The sequence below is a fragment of the Mauremys mutica genome, chromosome 12, assembly GCF_020497125.1.
Source record: "Mauremys mutica isolate MM-2020 ecotype Southern chromosome 12, ASM2049712v1, whole genome shotgun sequence".
In the NCBI taxonomy this organism is placed as follows: Eukaryota; Metazoa; Chordata; order Testudines; family Geoemydidae; genus Mauremys; species Mauremys mutica.
In genome coordinates, this window is record NC_059083.1 from 2032282 (window position 1) to 2056583 (window position 24302).

At 56.3% G+C, this 24302-nt stretch overlaps 1 protein-coding gene across 1 annotated transcript in view; it reads left to right on the top strand.

The window, feature by feature from the left end:
- The first annotated feature begins 2260 nt into the window (after positions 1-2260).
- Positions 2261-24302, top strand: part of LOC123345791 — a 65339-nt gene continuing 43297 nt past the window's right edge. The window contains exon 1 of the mRNA XM_044982840.1: positions 2261-2402. Within this exon, the coding sequence (XP_044838775.1) occupies positions 2342-2402 (61 nt within the window). The 5' untranslated portion in view covers positions 2261-2341. The remainder of the gene's footprint in view (positions 2403-24302) is intronic.

Genomic DNA, 24302 nt, shown 5'->3' on the forward strand with positions numbered 1-24302 from the left:
TTTTGTTGTTTTAAATGATGCGTTAATACCTGAACATTCCCAGATATCACCCAAAACATTTCGTGTTCCAGTGATGCTAAACTAAGAATTTGCAGCTCAGTAAAGCCTGTGGCTAAGGCAGTTTTATTTTTTAACTTTATTTGTGGTTTATACAGGTGGTGTTTAGCTACCACCACATATTTTATGTTGCTTTTAGGTTTTTAGACTGATTTGTACCCAGTTTATAATAGTATCTGCCTGCTTGTGAATGAGACTATTTTGCAGCTGTGACAAGGAACTTAACTTATTTTTAATTACCTTTAGGTTTATAGTATTTATCATTTTTGTTTTTAAAACATTTTTTTTAATATGGTGTTTACTACAGTTTGTTTTGCTCGGCCATTGGGGTGTTGATGTGTTTTTATTTAGGCCGTTATAATAGGAAGGGAGTTGGCAGGGCCGGCTCCAGAGCCCAGCGCGCCAAGCAGGCGCATGGGGCGGCCCTTTCCCGGGGGAGCAGCATTTGGCTCCGGCGGACCTTCCGCAGGCATGCCTGCGGGAGGTCCACCGGAGCCCGGGACGAGCGGACCTGCCGCAGGCATGACTGCGGCGGGTCCCCTCTTCCCGCGGGCTCCGGTAGAGCTCCCGCAGGCATGCCTGCGGCGGGTGCGCTGGTCCCGCGGCTCGGACGGAGCCACGGGACCACCGCACCCGCCGCAGACACTTCTGCCCCGGCCACGGGACCGGGCTGCGCCGCCCTGCTTGGGGCGGCCTAATTTATAGAGTCGCCCCTGGGAGTTGGGTGAACATTTAGGTTCCAATTTAGACACATTTTGCTGAGTTTAATTTATACCAATTTTTATTTTTGCTAATAGTGGATTTAACAAAACTTTTACTGGATTTTTTTTTTTAGCTTTACCTTTTTGTGGAGGGTCAGAATTTGAGCCTTTTGGTTTCAGGTAGTTTGTTTGCTGACCAGGTCTGTCCTTTATCTGCGGCTCCTTTGTGCTGACATTTATGGGCTGTTTTGTTTTGTTTTTTATCAGGTAATTTGCATTGACACAGACGCTTTTGGATCCAAAGCCATCAGCAGCTCAGAGACTCTGTCTGAAAAGGGCCACAATCAACTTCCACCGGAGTTCTGATCCCTTTTCACTTTCAACTCCTGCTTTTAAAACACAGCGAGATCTGAAAAAGAAAACCCAGCCTAGTGTGGCTCCTTCTGGGGCCCTCATAGGATTTTAATTAAGAACCATGTTTTGTTTGCATTTCTTTTATCCCCTCTCCAATATACACTGCATATGTCCTGGAAAAATGCACCTTCCTTCAAGAGTTTTATAACATTATTTTAGCCATATTAATTTTTACATAAGGTGTAACTGGGTTATTTTGTGCCTACAGAGGTTTTATGTATCCATATTAAAGTGACAGTTTGATACACAGAGCGTCTTAAGGCTCAGTGTTTTTAACACTGGTTCTTTGTTCACCTCTCTCCTTGTGTTGCTCCAGAGGGGCACTGGTTTTTTTTAAATTTTTTAATTGTTTTAATTACAGCGCGAGTGAGATAATGCTGGGTGCCCCCTCACTGCGTGCCCCCCCCGTCCCATCTCCAGCCGGGGCCGGCCCCGACACTGCAGAGGGAGGAGATAAAACACAAACCCCCCAACACATTATTGTGTTGCGGGGGGAATCCCTTCCTGACCCCTGCCCGTGGCTGGCTGAGGCCCTGAAGCATGAGCATTAGGAACATGAGCTGTAACCGGGACACGAGCCCCAGAGCCTGGACCCATTGCCTGCCAGACAGTCCCGCGGTCCAGTTGCTCGGGCAATGGAGGGATGGTTCGTGCCCCCCCCCCCCCCAGCTCCTATGGGGGCTGCTCCAGCCTCGCCCCTCGGAGGGTCCAAAACCTCCTTCTCCTTCCCAGCCGGGAGTCGCTCCCGGCCCCTTTGTGCCCCTGCCCCGTGGCACCCGGTGCCCTGCCCCAGAGCGGGCCCAGCCCCCCGGGCTCCGCCAGGCCCTGCAGCCCCCGCCCCACTCAGCCCTTCGCACCCCCGGGCCCAGGCCAGGCTGGGGGAGCCCCACGGGCCGCAGCCACGGGATCTTTGTGTGCGGTAACCTGCACAGCCCGGTCTGCCCGGATACCGATGACGAGCAGCCTCGGGCTGCGTCCTGATTGGACGGGCCCGGGCAGCTGCGACACCTCGGAACGTGAAAGTGCCGGGACAGCGCCCGTGCGAGTTAGTGCGAGGGACACAGCGGGGTGTGTGTGTGCCAGGCAGCCCGGCTCCCCTGTCCCCACGTCCGGATATTCGGGGCTCTGTCTCACAGAGGCGCCTATTGCCCCCCCCCCGCCCAGACCCCATGGCCTGGGGGCTGCTCCTGGCGCTCTGCGGGGCGCTCCTGGCTCCAGCCGCGGCGGGCGGTGAGTAGGGGGGGGCTGGGGGGGCAGGGGGACCCCAGCTGGGGGTGTCACCGGAACGGGCCGGGCAGCCCCCTCTGGCACGCGGGGGGGGGGGGGGCAAACTGGGGGGTGCGGCCTTCCGGGGGTGTGAGAGGTTCTCGGGGGGTCGGGGGGGCTGAACAAACTGGGATCCCGGGGTTCCCACAGCGCCGCGAACACCAGCGCCCCAGCCAGCCGCTCTCCAGCCGCCCAGCTCTGAAGGCAGCGCCCCCGCCAGCAGCAGCGCCGATAGCCGGGTTAATGCCGGTTACCAGTAATGGGGGGGGACACATTCCATGAATGATGGACGGGGGGGGGGGGTGACTGGAGCAGTTTACACCCAGGGCTTGAAGGGCTGTAACCAGGGCGGGGCGAGGGGGGGCAGCCGCCGCCCAGGGCACAAAGCTGCAGGGGTGGAAATATGACAAAAACCCGGGTGGGGTCACAAAGATGCTTGCTGGCCCCGGCACTACCACGGCTGGTTACCAGCTGGGCACGGGGGGGGGGCACCCCATGGGGCGGCCGTACAGCAGCACAGAGGGGGTGTGAGCTCCTTGGGTTGTTCTGCGTTTGTACAGCACCCGCGCAGCCGGGTCCTGGCCACGATGGAGGCTCCTAGGCGCTGCCTTAATCCAGGTAGTGAACGTCCCTTCTGGCCTTGAAATCTACGACCCTCCAGCCCCTGGGCTCCGTCTCCTCCATGGGCCTGAGCCGCGTCCCCCCATCCTGCTTTGGGAGCTCTGCCAGAAATCCCCACACGCCAGCCCAGAACCGCCCCCCACCCCTAGGGGTGAGGTCAAACCAGGGTGACTGACACGGGGAGAGGGGCCGGCCCGCGCTACCGGAGCAAAAGGGGACCGGCACAATGACCCTCTTGGGCAGTGGTGTCGTGGTAAATACAGCCGTGGGGTCACCTAACCGCAGCCAAACTCCATGTCACCAATGAGAAGGGGGTGAGCTCTGGTTACCCCTGGTGCCCCGGCTCCGGCACCGCTGTGCAGTAACCCGGCTGGGGGGCAGGGGGGCACTGGGCTCAGGTAAGGTGCAAACAAAAGAAGCAACTTATGTTTCGAGGAGCAAAGGAGAGTCCTGCCCTCTCCTGCAGCCTGTCTGCACCAGCCATCTCACCCCCCCAGGCCATGCTGCGTGGCAGACACCCTAGTCAGGGAAACTCGGGGGGCTGCTTTCCCTGTGGGGTAGGGGGCTTGTTGACCCCTGCCTCTGGCACAGAAAGGGGGGATAGGGCCTGAGAAGCTCACATCCCGGCAAGACTAATCTGCACACACCCACGTACACACACACCCACGTGCACACTCACACTAAGCCCCTTGCTTTCAGATTTTATTTTGTTTAAATTTTCCTGGGAATTAATCAGTGTTAATTAGAAACATTTTTAAAAATGGGTGAAAATCAGTACTAGATATTAACTCCCCAGTGTTTTGAGTCAATGTCAGGGTTAATACTAGGGAACGGGAGGACAGAAAAAAAGCAACAGAGGGAAAAGTCCAAGTATTGAAAGTGAGAGCAGTTTAATATAGTTTATTTCAGGAACTGCAGCGTGTGTGTGTGTGTTTTTGCAACTTTCTTTCTATTGCCTTACGTTAACAGGCAGCCTTGCATTGACACTTAGATTAATTTATTATTCACACAAACACACTGACCTGATGTCACAGGTTGGATTTTCTTACCACAATCAGTATTTCCACGTGAGCCAAAATTGAGGTGAAAAATGAGTAAACACCAAATAACGGCTTCTGTAAAACCCGGGAATTATTCAGTAAAAAGTCAGTTAAAACTGAAAACCACATGCATACACCCTAGCACACGTGTATACACACGTATCAGAGGGGGAGCCGTGTTAGTCTGGATCTGTGGCACCTTATAGACTAACAGACGTTTTGGAGCATGAGCTTTCGTGAGTGAATACCCACTTCTTCAGATGCATCCGACGAAGTGGGTATTCACCCACGAAAGCTCATGCTGCAAAACATCTGTTAGTCTATAAGGTGCCACAGGACTCTTTGCTGTGTGTATACACATGCAGACCACACACACAGACATCACACGCACACACCCCACATGCTCACCAAACACTCCAGAAATGCACACACGACACAAACACCCCAGATTCCGCTGTAAGCACTTGGCACATCCACCCCTCCCAGCCTGAGGGCATTTGCCCGGGGGAGGGGGGAATTGTTTGGGGGGAGCTACCCTCCCCACCAATGTCTGCCCCTTCCACCAAACAAGCCGCCGGCTTTCAGAGGCTCAGGCTGAGAGATTGTCCTTCATGAGTCCCCCTCGGCTCCATGCGGTCTGAGTTACTGACAGATCCCAGCTTGTCCCTCGCCTAGGATGGAGCTGAGGGCAGGGGGATGTGACTGGGAGGTCTCTGCTGGTCCCCACTGGGTGCCCCTGGTGTCCCCTGAGCAAGGGAGGAAGCTGCTTGTTAACTCAACCTCGCTCCTGTTGCTTTAGGGCGCCACAGCCTGTCCGTGCTAGTCACAGCCGTCATCAACGAAGACGGGACTCATCACTTCACCATGGTCGCCCGGCTGGATGACGTTCACATTGCGTACTACCGAAGCGACACGCGAGAGGTCAGAGCCACCCAGGAGTGGGCAAAACAGGCCCTGGGCACTGAGTTTTTCCAGAAAAAGACCCAGGAGTTCCAGATATATGAGGAGGTTTCTAAAGGAGGTATCAGGAGTTGGATGCAGCTGCACAATGAGACGGGTGGTGAGTGTCTGAGAGTTGTTATTAATGGACATGCAGGAGCTGCCTGCTCAGAATCACTCCCACTGGGGATCGGGGCCTCGCTGTGCCACGTGCTGCCCAAACCAGAGCTGGCTGGAAAATGGAGCTTTCTTCCCACAGAAAATTTCACATTCCCAGAAGTGGTTTCATTCCCGATCGGAAGGGAAGTCGGAAATGGGAGGCTTCCATGGGAAGGAAACTTCAGAAATTCCCTCTCAGAAGAATCCCAGGCAGGGAACCGGCCAGCCCCAGGATCTTCCCTTTCAATTTCCCCAACAGAAAATCAGTGTTTTCTGGCAAAACCAAAATTTTTTAACAAAAAATAACAATTCTGCAGAAACAGCCTGTCCCCAGGCTAACAGAACGTCAGGAACCGTTAGGAAAGGGATAGATAGTCAGACAGAAAACATCATATTGCCTCTATATAATCCATGGTGCGCCCACACCTTGAATACTGCGTGCAGGTCTGGTCACCCCTTCTCCAAAAGGGCAGAGTGGAACTGGGAAAGGCTCAGAGAAAAGGGTAACAAAGATGATCACGGGTATGGAACCGCTTCCGTATGAGAGAGACCAAAAAGATGGGGGGTGTTGAGCTCAGAAAAGAGACGGCTAAGGGGGATATGACAGAGTCTATACAATGATGACTGGGGTGGAGAAAGTGAATAGAGACGTGGTCTTTACTCCTTCCCACAATAATAAACCAGGGGCTGCCTGATGGAATCAATAGGCAGCAGATCTAATACAAACATGGGGAAGTACTTTTTTCACACAATCCACAGTTACCCTGCGGAACTCACTGCCAGGGGATGTTGTGAAGGCCAAAAGTATAACTGGGTTCAACAAAGAACTAGATAAGTTCCTGGAGGGTAGGTTCATCAGTGGCTATTAGCCAAGACGGTTAGGGATGGAGCCCCATGCTTGGGACAACCCTGAGCCTCTGCCTGCCAGAAGCCAGGAGGGGAAGACAGGGATGAATCAGTCCAAAATTGCCCTGTTCTGTGCATTCCCCCTGAATCCCGGGTGTTGGTCACTGTCAGGCCTTGGTCTCACCCCGTATGGCATGTTCACTGGTGCAGAGACGCCAGGAGCTCAGTAACTGTCCGGCAGGGCTCCAACCCCTCAGTCCTTCCCGTGGGTCTGCTCTGACCCCTCCTGCTCCTCAGCGTCCTCTGGGATTGTTCCTAGCTCAGCATGAGGCCAGCTGCACGGTCAGAGATGGTAAAGTGCCGCTGTCACTGTCCAGCCAAGCAACCTCTGACCCCACCCGCCTACAGACCCATTTCCCAGCTCTCAGTGCAGGGTCTGAGCTCTCTCCCTCCCCCGCAGGGATTCACACCGCACAGCTCCACATGGGCTGTTCCCTGAGCGACCAGGCCCCCGTGGACCCGAGGTTCCAATACGCCTATGACGGGAGGGACTTCATCAGCTTTGACAACCAGACGGGGACGTGGGTCGCAGCCGTGCAGCCGGCCTTCACCCAGAAGCAGCTCTGGGAGTCGGCAGACAAGGCCTGGACTCAGTACGTCCAGTGGTGGCTGCAGTCCGAGTGTCCGGAGACCCTGCAGCGCCTGGTGCAGCATGGGAGTGGAGTCCTGGAGCAGCAGGGTGAGTGAGCAGAGGGGATCCGTCATGGGGTGCGGGTGACAGGGACAGGGATACCAGTGGGAGCTGGGTATGTCCAGAAGGGGCAGTGTGGCCTAGTGGATAGTGCACTGGGCTGGGACTCAAGACACCTGGGTTCTAGTCCCAGTTCTGCCAGGTGACCTTAGGCCACTCACTCCCTTGCTCTGTGCCTCAGTTTCCCCACATATGCAATGGGGATAATGACAATAATCTCCTTTGTAAAGCGCTTTGAGATTGACCGATGAGAGCTCTGGGTTGTTATTAGAGCAGGCAGGTTATTACCTGGTTCTGGCTGCCTAGGCATCTCCATTCTGCAGGGCCTTTCCTGTCAGCTTCTAGCTCCCTCAGACTTCCCTTTTTGGGCTGAAACGTCTCAGCTCTAGGTTGTGAGTTGATTTTTTTGGCACATTTGAGCTGCAGAACGCTCAGCTGTTTGTGAGTGTGAAGGAGGCGGGGCTGAGGGGGTCAGGGGCAGGGGATGCATTTTGTCGCTATACAAAGAAAAAACTTGTTTTGAGGTGGTTCTGCCCAGCGCTGGCACCATAGCAGCCAAGGGCAGAGACATGGATGGGAACAGTAGACTCCATGTGACAAAGGGATTTAAGCACCTGGAGATGCAGACAGGGGCCAGCTGGGACTTCTGAATGGAGGCGCCTGACTCCCCCTGAAATCACTGGGGTTAAGCACCGAGGGGCGTTTGGAAATCTGCAGTAAGTCTCCAGAAGGGATTTACACCAGATTAACAGGCTCCATTTACAAATCAGTGTAAATGGATGCAGACCGGGTCTCACATACGAGAGTACTTGATACGCTCCTGTCTGTTACATGGTCCCAGCCCCTGACATGTGGCTCACGTGCTGTCTCCTTCCAGTGCCTCCCAAGGTCTCAGTTTCCCGCAGAGACGCCCCCGATGGCTCCGTCACCCTCTCCTGCCGCACCAGGGGCTTTCACCCGCGTCCCATCCACGTCTCCTGGGTGCGGGATGGAGAAGACATCCTGGCGGAGACGGACTCCAGTGGGATCCTGCCCAACGCCGACAGCACCTACTACATGCAGTCGTCCCTGGAGATCTCCCCGCAGCAGGACAGGCACCGCTACGCCTGTCGGGTGGAGCACAGCAGCCTGGGGGAGCCCACGCTGGTCTGGGGTAAGGGTGCGGTGAATGGCAGGGCCTGTGGGTGGGGGCACAGCCCTATGGGAATTACAGAGATGAGGGCAGCCCTGTGGCAGGAGGGTCAATATCCCCAACCATCGTCAGAGCGAACTCGTCTAGCTCTGGATATTCGTGTGACCCACAGAAATGGCTGATCCCTTGGTGAATTTCATTACGTTTCTGGCCATGGCGCCATCCAGTGACAGTGAGTTCCACAGGCTGACTCTGTTACGAGGGAAGGGGCCGGTTGCTTTGTGGCTGGCAGTGCCCAGCAGAGCATCCACCCTCTGTGCCCCATCCCCATCCCCCTCCCGGCTCAGTGTAGTGGGTATCGGTGGCTCCTCCCCGTCTGGCTCAGCGGGAGGCCACCCCACCCGACCATGTCATGGGGCTCCGCCCACAGCCGGGGAATTAGCAGTGAGGTTAATGGTCTAAGGCTCTAGCAGCCCTTAGGTGGGACAGGCCAAACGAGCTGTCTGTGAGCCCTGGCCCTTAGGCAGGGGCACAACAGACAGGGGCTCTGGTCTGCAATCAGGGCAGATCAGTGGTCAGCCTCGGGGCTCAGGCCGGGATGCTTCTCTGGCCTCTGAGGCGGGGCAGAGCAGTAGGCAGTCTATTGCCTGGCAACTTGGCTCAGGTAGACGCAGACAAACGCAGGCCTCTTGGCCTAAGTGGGGAGGCTGCCACCCTGGGGTGGGGTGGGTGGCAGGGGATGTGGGGTCACGGATCCACCCAACTCCACCATGTCCCAGCCCAGGACCTTAACAGTGGTGGGGCGTCCCTGCGTCCACAGGGATCTGGCTGCAGCATGCCAACAGCCGGACTGGAGTCGGCTGTCCCTGGGCCACTTCCTAGCTTCCCCTCGGGGTGTGCCTCGGTCCATGGGTGTAGGTGTCCAGCGGTGGCCCCAGCAACTCCGCAGGGTCCAGGTCAGGCGGCGACAGCAGCAGCTCTGGCCAGTCTTCAGCGCAGCCAGGGTTCTCCTCAGGCTCTACCTCCGGGAGCAGGCGGGAGGCGTCTGTCTCCTCTGGCCGCTTTCTCCCAGCTGAGCTGGAGGGTTCACCCTTTACACGTCCCGTCCATCCCTCGTCTTCCGCCCACCATGGTTTAGCAGGTGGCTTCTCCCCCTCTGGTTCAGGGGGAGGCCAGTCCGCCTCATTACACACCCCTCCTCAAGTCCAGCTTCACGACTTCAGAGCTGGCCTCTTGGCTCCCCCCTAAGCAAGATGAGAAGTTGGCAGTGGCATTCTCCTCACCTGCCCAGTGTCTGACTGTACAGGCACATTGCTGGGGGGTGAGGTACCCCCGCATTAGCCTGGTGGTGGAGTTCTTCCTGGGGGGGTTAGTCCCTTGAGGGGGGCGTGGTCGATGAGCAGCACGAAAGGGGACCCAAGAAGATAATATCGGAGCACATTAATGGCCCACTTGCCAATGAGGGCTTCCTTCTCTATGACCCAGCACCTGTATTCCTGGGAGAAAAGCTTTCAGCTGAGGTAGAGGATAGGAATCACGTCTCCATCCAGGGAAAGGGCTGCCTCAAGCCCCACCTCTGAAGCATCTGTTTGGACCAGAAACTCGCGGTTAAAGTCCGGTGTGAACAACACGGGGTCCTGACAGAGGCTTTCCTTGAGGGTTTGGAAGGCGTCTTCACACTCGGCCAACCAACACACCCGGCGGGGGCTGTTCTTGGTCAGGGAGTGCCACGAGGGGCACTGTGATTGATGCACGTGGGGAGCACAAACCGTCGGTAGCACCTGGTAGCATACCAGACCTGGGCCGAGCATCTATCCCAGGTACGGAGTCACTTGCCATCCGATCCCGCATGTTTCTGGGTTGGCAGTGAGTCTGACGTGCCGTGGGGTCTGAAGGACGGCGGCCACCTGATTTAAATGATCTCCCCAGAGGCGGCTGTAAATCACTACATCGTCCAAGCAGGCCACAGCGTACTCCATGGAGGGGTTCAGGAGGTGGACTGTCAGGGGCTGGAAGGTCGACGGGGCTCCGTGCAGGCTGGAGAGCATCTGCGTGAAATGATATAGCCAGGTCGGAGTGGCAAAGACACACTTCTCCCTGGAGCTCAGGTCCAAGGGGATCTTTGCATAAGGTCAAGTGTCGAGGAGCTCATCGATCCTGGGCACTGGGTATGCGTCGAACTTTGAGATCGCGTTTACCCTCCGGAAGTCTGTATGGAATCAGAGAGTCCCAGCTGGCTTCAGAACCAGCACGATGGGACTGCGCCACTCGCTCCGTGACCGTTCTGTGACTCCCAGCTCCACCATTGCTTGGACGTCCTTCTTCTCCTGGGTCTGTCGCAGGAGAGGGGAGGTGGTCTCCCAGACCCCCGCTCCCGGGGTGTGTCTGGATGGTGTGCTGCACGGCTCTGGTCTGGCCTGGGAGTGCGGTGAAAGTCACACGGAAGGTTTCAGCAGGCACTGGGCCTGTTTTTGTTGTTCTGGTGAGCGGGTGTCACCCAGCTGGGGCTCCTTGATCTTAGCCATATCAGAGACTTGGGGACCTAAGGCTGGCTTGGAAGGACAAGGAGCGCTTCACGTGTATGCTACGGCTTCAGAAGGTTCACCTGGAATGGCGTCGGGGAAGCAGGGTGCGCAGTCCATTAGGATGAGGCTATAGCAGAACCCAGCATTACTCTTCAGCAGGGGTCCCACCAGGTCCATTGCAATTTGCTCGAAGGGGACCCCTACTATGGGCAAGGGTACCAAGGCGGCCAGCTGGCACTTGGGGCATGAGCATCAGTCGTCCCTTGCCTCACAATGGGCCGTCAGTCAGAAGAAGCAAGATAGGACTCAGGCCAAGGTCTTTTCTTGCCCCAAGTGGACTCATGGGCAAGTTTCAAAACGTCCCTCCGATGGCAGCGAGGGACGACCAACGGGACCCGAACCTCGTAGGTTTCTGGGTCTCGGTCAGCACGGTAGAGGCGATCCACTGTGAGCTCAAATTAGGGCTAATTGGCCATTCTCTGGAGGTCTGTCGCAGCTCCGTCGATGCGGCCCACCTGGTCATAGGCACGACTGAGTGTGGGATCGTCCCTCTGGTCTCAGCAGGAGTGAGGGACGCCATCAAAGGCTGGTAGGGGGATGTGGGCCCACCCACCTCCACTGTCCCAGCCCAGGGCCCTAACAGTGGTGGGGAATCCAGCCACAACACGCTGACCGTGCTTCCGGCAGCACTGCAGCCGGACTGGAGTCGGCTGCCCCTGGGCCACTTGGTACCTCCTGCTGAGGGTGCACCTGGGTCCGGCAGGGCTCAGCCTTTAAACTGCCTGCCCCGCCCCTTGACTTCCAGTGGGTGGGGCAACCCTAAGCCCCACCCACCCTGGTTTAGTGATTGGCTCCTCCCCCTGTGGCTCAGTGGGAAGTGTCTCCACCTCATCAATCTCGGGTCCCCCCCTCCCCCCGGGGCCAGGTGGGTGCCCCAGGAGGATGCCCCAGTGGCTGTTCCCCTCAGTGACCTGGGCCCTTCTCCATCCCACAGCCCCTGGGAAGAAGGGCCCCCTGCCCCCCGGGGTCCTGGCCGCCATCATCCTGGCCGTGCTGGTTCTGGCTGGAGCCATAGGGGCCGGCGTCATCCTGTGGAGGAGAAAATCAGCAGGTGAGAGCCGGTCCCCGTGGAGCCGGGATGTGGGGAGGTCTGGGGAGTGGGACGGCCCAGCCTGCCCAAGGGGGAATGGCTCCTCCCAGTGCCCCCCCAAGGAGAGGTGGGGCAGGGCCATGGGGCAGGGCTGATGACTGTAACCCGGCCCTGCTGGGGGCAGAGTGGGCTCTGTCATTGCTGTGGGGGGGGCACTGGGGTGGGGCTGGCCTGGGTGAGGTGTAGCTGGGGTCACTGGAGACCTGTGTAAGAGGGGACGGGGGTCGGGGTCTCCGTGGGGGAGGGGTTACCCTGCTCCCCTGCACTGACCCTCATTCTCTGCTTGTGTTTCAGGGCCCCATGAATCCCAGCTACACTCCAGCAGCCAGTGAGTAAATCCAGGGTACAGGGCCCAGCGCCCCAGTGCATTATGGGTGTGGGGGGATATGGGCACTGATGGGGCTGGGCTGCATGAGTCATGGGCGTCACTCCAGCCGCCTGTTGCAGGCCAGACCAGCCGACTGGGAGCTTCCGAGTGCGAGGGAAAAGCCAGAGCCCGGTGGTGTCTGTCGGGTGCCGGTACGACCAGGGTCATGTGCTGCGTTTGGGGTTCAAACCCTGTGTCCATTCCCAGCCTGGGGCAGGTCACTCCATAGAGAGGAGTTAGCGTGGGGTGCGCGGGGGGTGCAGTGTGGGGGAAGCCCAGAGCTGAATTCCCTCCCCTCTCCCTAGCTGGGATCCCGGCCCCACTAACGCCGCCTCTGAACGATTTTCCTCTCTCTCCACAGCAAAGAGCGGGCAAGATTCTGCCTCCAGCTCTTCACCAGGAACAGACCCCCGGAGTGTGAGACCCCAGTGCTAGGGGCAGTGACCCTGCCCAGCTGCTGACCCCGCTGGCTGGGTGAGCTCTGTCCTCTGACGATTCCTGCCCTGGTCATTAGAGCAGTTTCGTCTCTCGGTGTTGGGCCTCAGGCTCTCGTATTGCATCGTTTGCGTCTCTCCTTCTGCAGCCGGGACTTTGCCTCAACTTCTCTCCCAAAAGGCCGACTCGCTCCAATCTCCCTGTTAGGATATAGTATCAGAGGGGGAGCCGTGTTAGGGTACGTCTACACTACGGGATTATTCCGAATTTACATAAACCGGTTTAGTAAAACAGATTGTATAAAATCGAGTGCGCGTGGCTACACTAAGCACATTAAATCGGTGGTGTGCGTCCACGGTCCGAGGCTAGCGTCGATTTCTGGAGCGTTGCACTGTGGGTAGCTATCCCGTAGCTATCCCATAGTTCCCGCAGTCTCCCCCGCCCCTTGGAATTCTGGGTTGAGATCCCAGTGCCTGATGGGCAAAAATCATTGTCGCGGGTGGTTCTGGGTAAATGTCGTCAGTCACTCCTTCCTCCGGGAAAGCAACGGCAGACAATAATTTCGCGCCCTTTTTCCCTGGATTGCCCTGGCAGATGCCATTAGCATGGCAACCGTGGAGCCTGTTTTGCCTTTTGTCACTGTCACCGTATGTGTACTAGATGCCGCTGACAGAGGCGATTCAGCAGCGCTACACAGCAGCATTCATTTGCCTTTGCAAAATAGCAGAGATGGTTACCAGTCATATTGCATCGTCTGCCATTGTAAATTGGCAATGAGATGATGGTTATCAGTCACTCTGTACCGTCTGCTGCTATCATGGGTGCCCCTGGCTGAGGTCGGCTGGGGGCGCAAAGACAAAAATGGGAATGACTCCCCGAGTCAATCCCTCCTTTATGGTATCTAAAAATAGAATCAGTCCTTCCTAGAATATGGGGCAAGTGTACTAGAGAACCAGTGTATCAGAGAACCAGAGAGCACAGCCGCTCCGTGTCAGATCCCGCAGGAATGATGAGCTGCATGCCATTCACAGGGGGTGCCCCTGCAACAACCCCACCTGTTGCTTCCCTCCTCCCCTAGCCTTCCTGGGCTACTGTTGCAGTGTCCCCCCACTTGTGTGATGAAGTAATAAAGAATGCAGGAATAAGAAACAGTGACTTGTTGGTGAGATGAAAATGAGGGGAAGGCAGCCTCCAGCTGCTATGCTAGTCCAGACAGGACATTAAGCAGTGTGGGGGAGAGGAGCCCAGCATCCCGCTGCTATGATAGTCCAGGCAGAACAGAATCTTTTCTTTACACATGAAGGGTGGGGGCTGATGGAGCTCAGCCCCCTGTTGCTATGATGAAGATGGTTACCAGCCCTTCTGTACCATCTACTGGGAATGACCAGGAGTTTTTTACCCAGGCGCCCCCGGCCGACCTCACCTGAGGCCAGCCAGGAGCACTCACAGGCTGATGATGAGGACAGATACCAGTCATATTGCACCATCTGCCACCAGTGAGGGGGAAAGAGGATACTGCAATTGAGTGCCGCAGCATCGCGTCTACCAGCAGCATTCAGTAGCCATGGGGTGACATTTAAAAGAGTCAAGAGAGGATTTTTTTCCCTTTTCCTTCTGCAGGTGGGTGGGGGTGGTAAATTGACGAGCTGTGCCCTGAACCACCCCGGACAATGTGTTTGACCCTGCAGGCACTGGAAGCTCAGCCAAGAATGCAAATGCTTTTCGGAGACTGCAGGAACTGTGGGATAGCTTGAGTCCTCAGTCCCCCCTCCCTCCCTCCATGAGCGTCCATTTGATTCTTTGGCTTTCCGTTACGTTTGTCACGCAGCAGTGTGCTGAGTCCCTGCTATGGCCTCTGTCTGGAGATTTTTTTTAAAATGCTTTGTCATTTCGTCTTCTGTAACGGAGCTCTGATAGAACAGATTTGCCTGCCCATACAGCGATCACATCCATATGATCCATGCGGGAGCTCTTTTTGGATTTGGGACTGCATCGCCACCCGTGCTGATCGGAGCTTCACGCTGGGCAAACAGGAAATGATATTCAAAAGTTTGTGGGGCTTTTCCTGTCTACCTGGCCACTGCATCCGAGTTCAGATTGCTGTCCAGAGCGGTCACAGTGGTGCACTGTGGGATACCGCCCGGAGGCCAATACTGTCGATTTGCGGCCACACTAACCCTAATCCGATATGGTAATTCCGATATTAGCGCTACTCCTCTCGTTAGGGAGGAGTACAGAAACTGGTTTAAAGAGCCCTTTATATTGATATAAAGGGCCTCTTAGTGTGGACGGGTGTGGCGTTAAATTGGTTTAACACTCCTAAAACCAGTTTAAACGCCTAGTGTAGACCAGGCCTTAGTCTGAATCTGTAAAAGCAGCAGAGTCCTGTGGCACCTTATAGACTAACAGATGTATTGGAGCATGAGCTTTCGTGGGTGAAAGCTCATGCTCCAATACATCCGACGAAGTGGGTATTCACCCACGGAAGCTCATGCTCCAATACGTCTGTTAGTCTATAAGGTGCCACAGGACTCTTTGCTGCTGTTAGGATACAGGTTTCGGAGCAGCAGCCGTGTTTGTCTGTATCCGCACAAAGAACAGGAGCACTTGTGGCACCTTAGAGACTAATACATTTATTTGAGCATAAGCTTTCGTGGGCTACAGCCCACTTCTTTGGACGCAATGGTCCGTTGAATCCAATGAAGTGGGCTGTAGCCCATGAAAGCTTATGCTCAAATAAATGTGTTAGTCCCTAAGGTGCCACAAGTGCTCCTGTTCTTGTTAGGATATAGATATTCAGGCCTGTCTGCAAAGGCCTATACTTTAAGAATTCAGGTGTATTCTTATCACTTAGCTAGTTGTAGAGGTATAAAAGAAAGAATTAGAATCACTGTCAGCCTGTATAGGGCCTTCTCTCAGTGTGACAATGTAACGTCCTGTTCTGAGGCTCAGACCTGTTGCCGGCCCAAAGGGCCCGAGGAGGGGCAACACCGGGCAGGGCCGGCTCCAGACCCCAGCGCGCCAAGCGCGCGCGTGGGGCGGCATTTTGCCGGCAGGTCCGGCGGACCTTCCGCAGTCATCGGACGGTTCGCTAGTTTCGCGGCTCGGGTGGACCTCCCGCAGGCATGCCTGTGGAAGCTCCACTGGAGCCGCGGGACCAGCAAACCCTCCGCAGCTGCGGGAAGTCCACTGGAGCCGTGGGACCAGCGGACCCTCCGCAGTCATGCCTGCAAGAGGTCTACCCGAGCCGCGGGAGCAGCGGACCTCCTGCAGGCATGACTGCTTGGGGCGGCCAATTTCCTAGAGCCGCCCCTGACAGTGGGGTTTGTTGCCCGGTGTGCGTCGCACTAATTAACACATGTCACGGAGTGTGGGGGAGTCAGGCCCTGCACCCCCGGGCTCCCTGCCGATTCCCCAGGACTCTCAGCCAGCCAGTAAAGCAGAAGGTTTATTTAGACGACAGGAACACAGCCCAGGACAGGGTCTTGCAGGCACAGATAACAGGATTCCCCCGGTTAGGTCAATTTTGGGGCCTTGCAGCCCCCCCTCGGGGATCAGAGCCCTTTCTCCCTGCTCCCCTGTTTCCCCAGCCAACAACAGTCTGCCCCCCCTCCGGCCCCTCCTCTCTCCTCCGCTTCCTTCCCGGGCCACGAGGTCACCTGACCCCTTTTGTCTCCAACACCTTTGTAGGGAGGGGCCGAGCCATCAGTTGCTAGGAGACAGAGTGTCAGGCATTTGTGCTGCTGGAACTCAGTTTCCGTACCCAGCCCCCAGTACAAACAGTCCCACTTCGTCACACCTCTCCCCCCTTCGAGACCGAACTGAGCGGGGTCACTTCAGCCAGTGACCTGGGGAAGTTCGAACCCACCTACATTCCCTTGGCTGCCCCAGGGTCCCCCCCGTTCTGGGGGAAGAGTTACCCCAGGCCGTTCCAGTTTCCTGCCCCCAGGGAGGAAGCCTTATGCCGCCCGTGCCCTTTCCCCACCCCAATACCCCTGGGGTGCACGCAGGGCTGGGGCCTTCTCCCCACGTTCCAGTCTGGGGGGCTGTGATTCGGGCTCTCTCGGTTCAGAGCCCCCCTTTTGACCCTGGCCCCCCTCTGGACAGGCTCCTCGGGGCGGGGCAAGGGCCTTACAGCCATCTCCCCCCTGTCCCAGGCCTTCCTCCCCCTCTGGCAGAAGTCACAGGAGCGGCAGTGCTGCCGGACATGGGCAAAGACCCCAGGCCAGTAATAGTTCTGCAGCAGCCGCTGCTGGGTACGCCAGGCTCCCGGGTGCCCTGAGGGGGGAATGTCATGGGCCCGGCACAGCAGCTGGTGGCGATACTCCTGGGGTACCACCAGCTGCCTCCTGATCCCCCCTGACTCCATCTTCCCTGGGGGAGCCCATTCTCGGTACAGGAGCCCCTTCTCCCACAGTAACCTTTTCCGGCCACCTCGTCCCATGGTCTGTCCCCCCCCCCGAGGCTGGCCAGGTCCCCTATCCTCCGCAGGGAGGGGTCTTCCCGCACCGCGGCCTGGTACTCAGCCGCTGGGACAGGGCCGGGGATCTGCTCTCTCTCACCGGCTGGGTCTGGGGCCACAGCCTCTCTGGGCCGTGCCCCTGGGCGTCCCCTCCCTACCGGGTCAGGGTCCGGTGCCTCGGGCAGAGTACCTTCCCCGGTGTCAGGGTGCAGAGCCCTGCGTCGACTCTGACTACGGTTCACGGACAGGGTACCCTGGGTGTTACTTGGCCAGTCCTCGAGGTCCCCCCCCATTAACACCTCCGTGGGCAAATGTGGGTGCACCCCCACGTCCTTGGGGCCCTCCTTGTCCCCCCACTTTAGGTGCACCCTCGCCACAGGCACCCTGAATGGGGTCCCGATCACACCCCTCAGGTTCAGGTAGGTGTTGGGCACCATCCGATCTAGGCCCACCACCTCGGGCCGGGCCAGCGTCACCTCTGCGCCCGTGTCCCAGTACCCAGTGACCTCCCTCCCGTCTACCTCCAGGGGAACAAGGCACTCGCTCCGGAGGGGCAGCCCTGTGCCACCCTGTAAACCCAAAACTCAGGGTTGGGAGCATCCAGCCCCTCGGAGGGGTCGACCCGGGCCCCCCCCTCCCTCCTTCACAGGTGGTACGCGGCCAGCCCCCCTTTCCTGCGAACGCTGCCCCTCGTCCGACTGGGTCTCTACCCAGTTAACCCGGTGGGGGGTTGGTCCGCTCAGTTTGTCCCGGAGCTTGGGGCACTGGGCCCGTATGTGGCCTTGTTGGCCACACTGATAGCAGCCCATGTCTCGTGGGTCCCCTCGAGTGGGACGACTGGACCTGACGCCAGATGTTTTCCTTTGGTGGGGGCCCTTCCTCGGCTCCTTCTGGGATGTCCCATGGTGACTCTCTCTCTGCGTTGAGGCAGACCTGCTCCTTCGAGACGCCTCCCTGCTATGCTCTGCCCGATGGTCCACAAACTCGTCGGCCAGCCGGCCTGCATGCTGCAGGTTCTCCGGCTTCTGGTCCATCAACCACAGCCTCAGGTCCGACGGGCACTGCTCATACAGGTGCTCCAGTATGAACAGGTCAAGCAGGTCCTCTCTAGTTTGGGCCCCAGCCGTCCACTTGCGGGCATATCCCTGCGCCCGGTTGACCAGTTGTAGGTATGTGACCTCCCGGGTCTTATGTTGACTCTGGAACCTCTTCCGGTACATCTCCGGGGTCAGCCCAAACTCGCGGAGCAGGGCCTCTTTGAACAGGTTGTAGTCCCGCGCCTCCGCCCCTCTCATTCGGCTGTACACCTCCACGGCGGTGGGGTCCAGTAAGGGGGTGAGGAACTGGATCCTGTCTGCAGGGGCAACCCGGTGCAGCTCGCAGGCATTCTCAAAGGCCGTCAGGAAGGTATCTATGTCCTCCCCCTCCTTACGCCGGGCCAGCAAGCTCTTATCAAAGCTCTTTGTAGGCTTGGGCCCCCCCTTCACTCACCGCAGCCGGGGCCTTACTGTTGCTCAGCTGGGCCATGGCCAGCTCATGTCTGCGCTGCTGCTCCTTCTCCCTCTCCTCGTATTCGCGTTGCTTCTCCTTCTCCTCCCGCTCCTGCTGGCGCTGGGCCTCCTCGTGTTTACGCTGGTTCTGCTTCTCCTCCAGCTCACGCTGGCTTTGTCTCTCCTCAAATTCCCTCTGTTCCTTACGCTCCTCCATCTCTCTCAGTTTGATCTCTCTCTCCAAGTCCAGCCGCCTGCGCTCCACGGAGGCCGAGCGTCGCCGGGACGATCCCCGGCTGGGGGGGTGAGCTTCGCCGGGACGATCCCCGGCTGGCCGGGGGGGTCACGGTGCCCTCGGTAGCTGGGCTCCTCCTCCCCCTCCCCCTCGGCCTAGGGGTGGGGGGTCTCGGGGAGCCCTCAGCGGCCGGCTGACCACTCCCAGCGGGGACAGACACTGGTGCCTGCGCTGCATCTGCCCGGCTGCTTCCCTCAGAGACAGGGACCGGTTCATTCCTGCAATCTCTCTCCTCCAGCCGGGCAATCAGCTGGGCCTTGGTGAGCTTCCCATGGCGCAGCCCCCCCTGCTTGCACAGCTCCACCAGCTCACACTTGTGCTTCTGGGAATACATCTTCCTGCTGGCCGCTCGCAGGCTGGGGTGTTCGCCGCTCTCCATGGGTTCCAGGGGGACCCCTAGTGTGCCAGTCCTTGAGGTCACCCCCTCTCTGCCAGGGTCGAGCTGCAGCCTCCTCCGCCCTGGGGACCGCTTGCTGTGATCCCCCGGGGGACCCTGTTACTGCAAAGTCCTGCTCTCTGGCCACACTCGCCCAGGGGTGAATCGCCCCTTCGTTTTACTGCTCCCCAGTCACTTACTGCAGGAAGCGCCATCCACGGGGTGCCGCCGATCCCACCGCTACCACCAGTTGTCATGGAGTGTGGGGGAGTCCAGCCCTGTGCCCCTCTTCCTGGACTCACAGTGACTCTCAGCCAGCCAGTAAAACAGAAGGTTTATTGAACAACAGGAACACATGATACAGCCCAGCTTGGGTTCAGAGCCAGGACCCCTCAATCTGGCCTTTCTGGGGGGTTCAGGGTGCTTGGAGCCCAGCCTATCATCATTCATTCATGCCCGTCACCCCAACCGGGGTATGGGCCGCCAACAACAGATCTCCAGAGTCTTCTATCCTGGGCCATTCGCTCTAGCTGGTTCCAGGTATAGACCATTTTTTTGCTATCAACCTGAAGGTCGCGTCGCCAGGTATTTCTTGGGCGGCCTCTTTTCCGCTTGCCTTGGGGGTTCCACTGCAGTGCCTGTCTGGTGATGTTGGTTGGCTGCTTGCGTAGTGTATGTCCTATCCAGCCCCACCTTCTCCTTCTAATTTCTTCCTCTGCTGGGAGTTGATGGGTCCTCTCCAAGAGGTGGATGTTACTGATGGTGTCTGGCCAGCGGATCTGGAGAATCCTTCTGAGGCAGCTATTAATGAAGGTCTGGATCTTCCTGGTGGTTGTTTTGGTTGTCCTCCAGGTTTCAGCTCCATACAGTAAGACTGATTTCACGTTGGAGTTGAACAGTCGAATCTTTATTGCCAAAGACAGCTCTCTGGAGCTCCAGATGTTCTTGAGCTGTAAGAAGGCTGCTCTTGCCTTACCAATCCTTACTTTGATGTCTGCGTCTGTGCCACCCTGCTGGTCGATGATGCTACCTAGGTAGGTGAAGGACTGCACTTCTTCCAGGGGGCTTCCATTCAGTGTGACTGGGTCGTTGCTGATGGAATTGATCCTAAGGATCTTGGTCTTGTCCTTGTGGATGTTGAGGCCAACCTGTGATGACGTGGCTGCCACTACGTTGGTCTTCTCTTGCATCTGCTGTTTACTGTGCGAAAGGAGTGCAAGGTCGTCGGCAAAGTCCAGGTCATCAAGCTGGGTCCACAATGACCATTGGATTCCATTCCTACGCTTGTAAGTGGATGTCTTCATAATCCAATCGATGACGAGAAGAAAGAGAAGTGGTGACAACAAGCATCCTTGTCTGACTCCGGTTCGCACCTGGAAGCTGTTTGTGAGCTGCCCTCCATGGATCACTCTACAGTGTATGCCGTCGTATGAATTCTTGATCAGGTTGACCACCTTTGCTGGGATGCCATAGTGCCGAAGGAGCTTCCAGAGGGTCTCTCGATCCACGCTATCGAATGCTTTCTCATAGTCAACAAAGTTGATGTACAACGAGGAGTTCCACTCCATAGACTGCTCGACTATGATGCGGAGCGTTGCTATCTGGTCCGTGCATGATCTGTTCTGCCGGAAACCTGCCTGTTCATCTCGTAGCTGTGGATCGACGGCATCCTTCATTCTCTCTAAGAGGACTCGGTTGAAGACCTTCCCTGGCACCGACAGGAGTGTGATTCCTCTATAGTTGGCACAGTTGCTGAGGTCTCCTTTCTTGGGGATTTTGATGAGATATCCCTCTTTCCAGTCAGCCGGAATCACTTCTTCTTCCCATATTTTCTCAAAGAGGGGGTACAGCATTTCCACTGAGGCATCCAGGTCTGCTTTCAGGGCCTCTGCTGGGATATCGTCAGGTCCAGCCGCCTTCCTGTTCTTCATCATGGTGATGGCTTTTCTGATCTCGTCTCTGGTTGGTTTATCGCAATTGATTGGGAGGTCCTCGTTGGCTGGGTCGATGTCTGGTGGATTTGGTGGTGCTGGTCTGTTCAGGAGTTCCTCAAAGTGCTCCGCCCATCTGTTCATCTGTAGTTCTATTCCTGTTATAGACTTTCCCTGCTTGTCTTTAACGGGACGTTCTGGCTTGCTGAACTTTCCAGACAGTCGCTTGGTAGTATCGTACAGCTGTTTCATGTTGCCGCTGTATGCTGCCTGCTCCGCTTCTGCTGCCAGTCCATCCACATAATCTCTCTTATCCTTCCTAATACTCCTCTTCACTACTCTGTGAGCTTCAGCATACTCTTTTTGAGCTTTGGCCTTTGCTGCTCTAGTCCTGCTGTTGTTGACTGCTGCCTTCTTCTTCTTTCTGTCTTCTATCTTAGTCAAGGACTCTGCTGTGATCCACTCTTTCTGCTGGTGTTTCTTAATTCCAAGCACTTCCTGGCATGCTGACCTAAGTGTGTCTCTCACTTTCTGCCATCTGTTGAGTACACTGTCTTCCTCTTCCTCAGACCGATCCTGTAGTACTGAAAACTTATTCTTCAGCGTCAATCCAAAATCTTCCTTGGTCTTATGGTCCTTCAGAAGGCTGACGTTGTACTTCACTCTTCTGTCTGACGCGTCTATCCAGTTCTTCTTCAGCTTCAGCTTCAATCTGGCCACCACTAAGTGATGGTCGGACGCCACGTCTGCTCCTCTTCTAACTCTAACGTCCTGCAAGGATCTTCTGAACTTCTTGCTAATGCAGACATGGTCGATCTGGTTTTCTGTGATGCCTGCTGGCGATACCCAGGTACTCTTGTGGATCCGCTTGTGAGGAAAGATGCTGCCTCCTATGACCAGATTGTTAAGTGCACACAGATCCACAAATCTCTCTCCATTCTCACTCATCTCTCCCAGAGCATGGGTCCCCATGACTTGTTCGTATCCTGTGTTATCAGGTCCAATTTTGGCATTAAAGTCTCCCATAAGGATGGTAATGTCTTTGTCTGGGAGAGTCTCTAATATTTCCTGGAGTCTGTTGTAAAAGTAGTCTTTGTCCTCCTCTTCACTGTCATTGGTTGGAGCGTAGCACTGAACAACATTCATCTTAATCCTCTTCATTTTAGTTCTGAAGGATGCTGTGATGATCCTGGGACCATGTGCCTCCCAACCAATCAGTGCTCTCTGTGCCTGCTTGGACAACATGAAGCCTACTCCCTGTGTGTGGTGTGCGTCGCTCTCTTCATGTCCTGAATACAGCAACAGCTCTCCTGTCAACAGTCGTCTCTGTCCAGCTTGCGTCCATCTTGTCTCGCTAATGCCTAGTAGGGTCAGGTTGTTGCTCCTCATCTCTGCTGCAACCTGCGCCGTCTTTCCTGACTCGTACATGGTCCTCACGTTCCATGTGCCGATGGTAATCCTCCTGGTTGTAAGAAGGGTGATCGGCTTAGTGGCTTCCTCGTGGCTTTCACCACCCAGTGTCATGCATCTTCGAGTTGAAGACCCTTCTTTTTCCAGGCTAAAAGTCTCTGTTAACTCTATTGTTGGCGTTTCTGTAGCAAGCTGATTTTTACAGGGTGGAGTTGCTAGCCCCACGCCCAACCCTCCTCCTTTACCCTGACTTGGGACAGGCAGATGGCCCCAAAGGACCTCTCTGGTGGAGTTAGCCCAGCCTAGGATCCCCTGAAAACCCACCACCCAGCTCCCAAACTGAAGACTGACTCTACTCCACCCTTCTCTTTGTCTCGCCCCAGCCAGAGGTGACAACCTCCCCTCCCCCAGGCCAGGTTCATGTTACAGCTGAATACCTGGCTCTCACCTATCAACCACACAAACAGTCCCTACTCCATCACAGAGTCCCATCTATAGCCCCACCGCAGTTTGGGAATCCCATCGCGGCGAAGCCAACTATGACGACCTGGACATTTCCCAGGGTCACTACCTTTGAGAGCAGAAGGTCAACGATTGCGTGGGCAACTTGCATCACAGCAACCCCCACGGTAGATTTGCCCACGCCAAAGTGGTTCGCTACTGACCGGTAGCTGTCTGGCGTTGCAAGTTTCCAGAGGGCTATGGCCACTCGCTTCTGCACAGTCAGGGCTGCTCGCATCCGGGTGTCCTGGCGCTTCAGGGCAGGGGACAGCAAGTCACACAGTTCAAGGAAAGTGCCCTTACGCATCCTGAAGTTTCGCAGCCACTGTGATTCATCCCAGACCTGCAGCACTATGCGGTCCCACCAGTCCATGCTTGTTTCCTGGGCCCAGACTCGCTGTCCCATAGCACGAACGTGACCCATTGCCACCATAATCTCCGCGGCGCGGGATCCCGTGCTTTGTGAGAGGTCTGTGCCGCTCTGACACTTCATGTCCTCACCGCGCTGCCGGAGCCTCCTCACCCGATTTCTCAGCAGCTGACTGTGGAAGAGGTGGACAATAAGGTGCGAGGAGTTGACAATGGCCATAAGTGCAGCGATGATCGCAGCGGGCTCCATGCTCGCAGTGCTGTGGCGTCCGCGCTGTCACTGACCAGAAAAGTGCGCTAACAGATTTCCCGCCGGCGCTTTCAGGGACGGAGGGCGGGAGTGACGGTTCAATGATGACAGTTACCCAAAACCACCCTCGACACATTTTTTCCCCCAGCAGGCATTGGGGGCTCTACCCAGCATTCCAATGGGAAGCGGGGACTGCGGGAACTGTGGGATAGCTGCCCAGAATGCACCGCTTCCAATGTCGACGCTTGCCCCGTTAGTGTGGACTCACAAAGTCGAATTAGTGTCCTTAGTGTGGATACACAAATTCGAATTCATAAGGTCGAATCCACAAATTCGACCCAAGTTAAATCAAACTACTCTTGTAGTGTAGACATACCCTAAGATACATTGACTTCAGCTACGCTATTCTTAGATCAATTCCCGCCCCAGTGTAAACCAGGCCTTAGAGACTAACAAATTTATTTGAGCATCAGCTTTCGTGGGCTACAGCCCCACTTCATCGGATGCATAGACTGGAACATATAGTGAGGAGATGTATACACATACAGAGAACATGAAAAGGTGGGAGTTGCTCAACCAACTCTAAGAGGCTAATTAATTAAGATGCGCTATTGTCAGCAGGAGAAAAAAACGTTTGTAGTGATAATCAAGATAGCCCATTTTAGACAGTTTGACAAGAAGCTGTGAGGATACTTAACATGGGGGAAATAGATTCAATGTGTGTAATGGCTCAGCCATTCCCAGTCTCTATTCAAGCCTAAATTGATGGTATCTATTTTGCATATTAATTCAAGTTCATCAGTTTCTGGTTGGAG